This window comes from Pyrus communis, chromosome 1 (assembly GCF_963583255.1).
Source record: "Pyrus communis chromosome 1, drPyrComm1.1, whole genome shotgun sequence".
NCBI classification, from domain to species: Eukaryota; Viridiplantae; Streptophyta; class Magnoliopsida; order Rosales; family Rosaceae; genus Pyrus; species Pyrus communis.
In genome coordinates, this window is record NC_084803.1 from 33,749,404 (window position 1) to 33,756,064 (window position 6,661).

Below are 6,661 nucleotides of genomic sequence, written 5' to 3' on the forward strand. Positions count from 1 at the left end.
TGACTTTTCCTTATCTGTTAAACCTACCGTTTGGTGTGACAACATCTTTGCCATCTCTCTTGCATCAAATCCAATTTTTCATGCAAAAACCAAACACGTGGAAATTGATTTCCACATTATAAGGGAGTTGGTTCTTGCCAATCTGGTTAAAGTTCTGTATGTTTGTAGCCAGGACCAAATAGCTTATATCCACACCAAGTCATTGTCTAAGAACAAATTTCTCTTTCTCCAATCCAAGCTTTCTCTTGGAACTCCTAGTTCTTCCAAGCTCAGCTTGAGGGGGTGTACAGATGAAGATGCCGAGTCATGACATTTCATTAGTGTAGGCAACCAATCATTTTGTTACATGTATATGATTTTGGTTAGGTTTTTAAAGTTTGTTAGAGAAAGTATTGTACATAGCCTTTGCTATATAAACTCCAAATGAAAGTAATCTATTATTTGCTTCTTTTGGTTTCTTTATGTTAAACTTAGCATCCTCATCCTCAGTGGCCTCATGGCCAAGAGGTATGTGAGGTGGAGTCTTTTCCTTTTAACAACGTTAAGATCAACAACATGTTTCGCATGTTGTGTATAGCTGTCCGCAACATGCAAAGCATGTTGTTAAAGGGGTTTTTCTTTCCCTTGTAGTGACTCTTTCTGTGATGGGCATTGCATGTATGTTGAATCTAACAACTGGATAAAATATAATGATAATTAAAGTTTGAAACAGAACTCAAATACGATTCATGGACACTTGAGCAAATGATACAACAATGCAGATTGATGACAAAGCGAGTGAATCCAACTCACCTATACTTGATGACAACATATGATCACCATTGAAGGGATTATTCGAATATAAAACGGAAAATGGAAATAAAATCACTCCTACTGTGGGAGCTTGTTGAACTTTCGGCGTCGGTACTCCGCGTATGTTTTGGTCGAGTATTTGGCAGGATTTTGCTCGTCCAAGAGCTCCTGTAGAGGTCCGATCACAGCCTCATGTGGAGGAGCAATGAACACGGCCCACGACATGCGCGTACGTTCCTTATTCACCAAACTTCTGTGGAGAACACTCTTGTACTTGCCATTGCTCAAGATCTCCATCTGATCACCAATGTGAACAAAAACCGCATTTGGCAGGTAGTCGACAGCAACCCAGTTGTCATCTTTCCACAGCTGAAGGCCGGGAACATTGTTCGAGACAAGTAGGGTTAGGGCTGACATGTCAGTGTGAGGCTCAACTCCAAGGGCTAGTTGGGGCTGAGGGCATGGTGGGTACATGTTGATTTTCATTTCCAGTTCCACTTCTTCACCTCCCACATGGGATTTCAGAACCTTGCTTTCCAGCCCTAGACCTTCTGAAAGCACCTCCAGTAACTTGTCTGTCACTCTTAGCATTTCCTTGTTATATGCGTCATTCACTTCCCTACAATGTCATATAACCATTAGACAGCACAATCCCATTCCCCCAATATATATCGTTTTATAAAAGTCATTTTTCTAATTAAAAACGATAACTTTAAGCTACTCTATAGTTGGGGAGAGGACTAAAACTCAAATGCATAGGCGAGAACACATCAAATTTAGCTACTACGGCTACACTAGCACTCACGCGGGGTATGTTTGCATAAGTAACCTGTTTTACAACCATTTGATTTTTTTTTTTTTGTTTTGTGGTTTTTATTTTTGTCTTATGTCATGGAGGGGAGTATATAGAAGAAATTTCTTCTCCCTCACCTCCCATCACTCTTCTCCATCCCTCCATATACTTTCTCCGACACTCAAACATAAAAACTAAATCCCAAATAATTTTCTGAAAATGTGAGTTTATCCTTACAAATTCAATTTTCATTACCTAAAATCCACCATAATATATTTTCCCAACAAAAATTCAATGACTAGCGAGGCTCCAACTAAGTAAATTTCTTAATTAAGTTTGAGTACTAGTGTAGCCATACTTTACCCCTTGCAACTCTTATTTTCTAAATAAAAACTCACCTAAATGTAAACATCCAAATAAAACCTAAGATTCAAATAAGCATCCATGTAAACTTACAACTTGTGCCACAATACCCTAATCATGTCAATAAATGTTATTTCTCACCATAATTATGTTGAGCAACAAGCCCCACATGAAATATACACCATATTTCTAATTGTAAAATATACATATACAAAATACTAATAACATAACCTACTGCTATAAAATTTTATACTAATTAATTTACCTGCATATAGATTAAATTAATTTACCTACTGATCTAAAATAGTACACTAATTTACCTACATTTAAATTAATGTACCTGTTAAAAAATAGTAATATTAAATAATATGCTGTGCTTTGTTATGGTTAAAAAATAGTAATATTAAATAATATGCTGTGCTTTGTTATGGTAGGAAACTAAATAAACTTGTAAACTAATGCACATAAATCATGTAGGTATATTAGACCATTTTGTAGGTAAATTACACCCTTTAAATTTAGGAAGTTTAACGAAAAGCTTCCGGTATTATTTACTTTAACGAAAAACCATATTTTTACACTAAAAAAATCAATTATGGTAATATTCACTTCATCCTTTATTTTATCCTTATAGTTAAAACTCAAAGTTTTCAAGCCATTTTCATTAGTTTTCCTTTTAAATTTTGGTGTGATGGAATAGGTATATTAGACTATTTTGTAGGTTTAAGTTGCGCGGAGCATAGCTTAATTTGTTTTGTGCATTAGGGATTGAAGTATGCAATAGCCAAAGCCATTTTAGGTTTATTGTTGTGTTGATAGGAAAAATAAGTTGCATAGTTAATGCACAAAAGAATGAAAATAGTAGTATTATGATTCAATCGGCACCTTACAACAATTTGAAAGTTAATACATTGAATTGCATGAAATACTTTGTAAAATAAATTCAAAAAGTTAAATAGATATAACAAGTAACAGGTTCAAAAACCACATCCACGTATTATTAGGGGTAGTTTAGGAATTCAAACTAAAGAAAGAGGAAAAAAACCTAAAAACCGATCGTATTTGGTGTTGTGGAACAATTGGATACTTACCGGATATAGACTTTAAAGGAATCTGATGTTAGAGAAAAATTAGAGCAGCACAAAACTATGAGTGAATCTGCGGTTGGGCTGAGGATTTGGAGGCGTTGGAAGTGACGGTTTTAGGAATTTTTAGAAGAGGAGGTTGCTGCCTGTTGTTGATATTTGGAGTTGTTGGGTAATTTTGTTTAATTTTTTTTACAAGAAAACACTCTATATATATATACTGGACAAGGTTCACGATAATCAAAATAAGATGGGTGGGCACCACTCATAAGAAATTTGCTTAGTTAGAATCTAGTCATTGGGTTTTAGTCAAGAAAACAAAAAGAGAAGGGTTTTACTTAGGAAAATGGGTTTTTAGATTTCAGGGCCTAAATAAGATTACTTTTAGACTATAACCTGTATGGTTTTCTCTATCCAATTTAAGTCTCTATTTTAAAATCTTAACACCATGTCATATTTAACTACCTCTATCACATATACTATTTACAAACTTGCCATCCACATTTTCATATTCAATTCATAATTAAGACTAAAAATTAGAAATTGACTTTCACACTCAAATCACCCATTAATACACTTAAATCAAAATTCTAAAATTTTAAAATATTTGGAAAGTAGTAATAGGTACAAGAAAATAAATGAAATTTTTTATTTTGATTAAATGTGAATATAAACGTGAAAGAATGACAAAAATACATTACAAAAGAAAAGCAAAACATCATCACTAACACAATTTCCATCTCCATAAGAAAAAAGAAGAACACCCCTAAAAATTTTAAGTACATTAACAAAGTGCTAAACCTACAAAAGTATAAGTGCATAAGCATAGGTACGGAAGTATAAGTGCATAAGCATAGGTACGGAAGTATAAGTGCATAAGCATAGGTACGGAAATATAAGTGCATAAGCATAGGTACGGAAGTATAAGTGCATAACCATAGGTATGGAAGTATAAGGGTATAAACGTAGGTACGAAAGTATAAGTGTATAAGCATAGATACGGAAGTGTAGGCATAGATATGGAAGTATAAGGGCATAAACATAGGTGCAAAAGTATAAGTGCATAGGCATAGATATGGAAGTATAAGGGCATAAGCATATTTACGTAATTTCGGTATGCAAACTTTACTCCATGTATCTTCATATAAGTACACAAATCATAGATTTAAAAATACGTACTTGTCAATCTCCATAGACAAAAAATTATCATACATGAATAAACACAATCTATTGGTATACATGAATAAACACAATTCATAGGTAAAAAATAGATTTGCAAACCTTAGTTGTTCCATAATGCAAGAAACATATGAATCATGAGAATATACAATTGAGAGAGATAAGCGATAATATAAGGGAGAAGTACGTAAGTGAGTTGGACATGTTGCTTTTCATAAATGAGACCTGATTGTGCATAGGAATGGCAACGGTTCGGTTTGGGGACAAAAATGCTATATCCATCCCCATAACCACGAAAATTAACCATATCCATAACCACAAATTAACCATTGGGGATTATCCATAACCATATCCACCGGGTAACAGATTTTCAATTGGTTATCGGTTATACCCATCTTCGTCAAAAAAAAAAAAAATACCCATCTTTGTCAAAATATATATATATATATATATATATATATATTTATCCAATTGACACATTATAAATTTTAGTAGATACTAATTCCGTCATTAAATTGCAATATCCAATTACAAAAACTAACAATATATTTGAAGTTGTTCATGATAACATGCACCAATTTCTTGACAGTGAGACTCTTGAAGAGAGATGAATCTGATAAACTTGTAATATTTGATAATTGATATATAAAATGATTCAATGAATTAATTTGGTTGAGTATAACAATAAGAGTATTAAATTGATGAGGTTGTTGGTATGCCCCATGCATAATGTTTGGTGCATAATAAAGATAATATAGGGGTTTGATGCATGCATAATGAATTAGTATAGGGAGGGTTCAGTGAATTGAATAAAATTATATTATACATCAAATATATATATATATATATATATATATATATATATATATATATTCGGGTCGGATTCGGGGACGGATACGGATTGGGGACCCCTATAACCATATCCAAAACCATAACCGAATAAAGTTCACTGTTTTTCCCCATATCCATACCATACCCGAATTTTCATATCTAAATCCTATCCATTCGGGCGGTTATCCATGGTTATCGGGTTTAATGGTTAGAATTGCCAACCCTAATTGTGCAACTCGTATAGACATTTAATAAAAATAAATTTTTTTATTGATTTCAAAATAAAAATGAAAGCTCAGAGGTCTAGTAGTCAATATTTATTAGCTAAATCATAGGAAAATGGCGATTTAGGAACAAACAAAAATAATTCTTTTAATTAATTGACTCTTCAATTCCTATTTGGAAAGTTGCTGAGTTGAATATAAAGTCAAATGATCAAAATTAAATATTAGATCTTACACTCGGTTTGTTTGAAAATTGAATCTTGTGAAAGGATGTTAATCTAGTTTTGGAAAATTTAGTTTCAAGGAGTAGTGTCAAAAAAATGTTACAAATCTTGAGCTTTATGTGCATGAATTATTGTTAGTTAAAGATATATACCTGTAAGATGGAGGGTTCTTAGGCCAGATTTCATAGTTGACCTTTGATGGAGGCGCTGTAAGATGGAAGAAATAGTCGATCCATTCGACCTTCTCGTCATGGTTCTTTGTCATTTTAGTGCCATATCCATCAAACTTCCCATTCGCAGGGTCGTTCGCATAGGCCTCCTTTTCCTCCTGAGTGAGGAGGAAGAACTCCTGACCAACTTTTTGCAACCGTTGGATCAAAGACGACGGTATGCCATGGTCAGTGATGAGAAAAAAACCCCATTCGGTGGCTGCCTCCGCCACCCTCTTCACAACAACATCATGAGGCTGAGCTAGGGAGATAACAGGCACTGAGACCCCCTCTAAGGCTTTGCTGTTCTCAGGCTGCTCATGGGCGGGGCGAACAAATTTGGCCGGAAGTTGGTTCAACCCGCCCAAAGCCAGTGCCTGCACTCTCTCCACCTCCGTTCCCCCCATTTTTTGTTGCCTTTTTGGATGTTATGGTAACAGATATATATACTGAGCGAAGATACTTTGCATATGCATTGTGGTCCTACCCTTAGAAGAGCCGGTTAGTTACCCATAGAAAACGTGCACCTAATCTTCAATTCATAATTGACATGTAGGATTGAACGTGCTCTTCAATTCAACCTAACATTAGTTAGATGTTATGGACGAATAGTTTCATTATTTTAATTTTGAACGGTATCTTCAAATATTGATTTAATTTGTATTAGGAACATTAATTAAATATAGACTTTAAGTATTTATTAACAGTTTCTCAAAGTACTAGTATTGATGCAAGTGGCCCCTTACTATAGTATTGGAAAAAAGTTGAGTTTTTGTATGACGACGTGAGTTTGAACCCTGTCGGTGGTTAATCTAACAAAATCTATCGTTTGACAGAAAAAAAAAAAAAAAAATACTAATATTGATAAGGTCATCAAACTTTAGAGTTAACAAGCCTTTTCAAGTAGCACAAAGTACGAGGTAAATATGTGCTACTTGAAAAAGCTAGTAAACTGCAAAGT

The 6,661-nt window shown here is 34.0% G+C and overlaps 1 protein-coding gene across 1 annotated transcript; it reads right to left on the bottom strand.

Annotated features, from left to right (window-relative positions):
• Window positions 1-676: 676 nt before the first annotated feature.
• Window positions 677-6,126, bottom strand: LOC137709751 (flavonol synthase/flavanone 3-hydroxylase-like). The gene is made up of 2 exons (XM_068448732.1): window positions 5,644-6,126; window positions 677-1,411 (listed from the first exon to the last, which is right to left on the bottom strand). The coding sequence occupies exons 1-2, from the start codon at window positions 6,105-6,107 to the stop codon at window positions 871-873; spliced, it is 1,005 nt and encodes a 334-aa protein (XP_068304833.1). The 5' UTR covers window positions 6,108-6,126; the 3' UTR covers window positions 677-870.
• Between the last annotated feature and the right edge of the window lie 535 nt (window positions 6,127-6,661).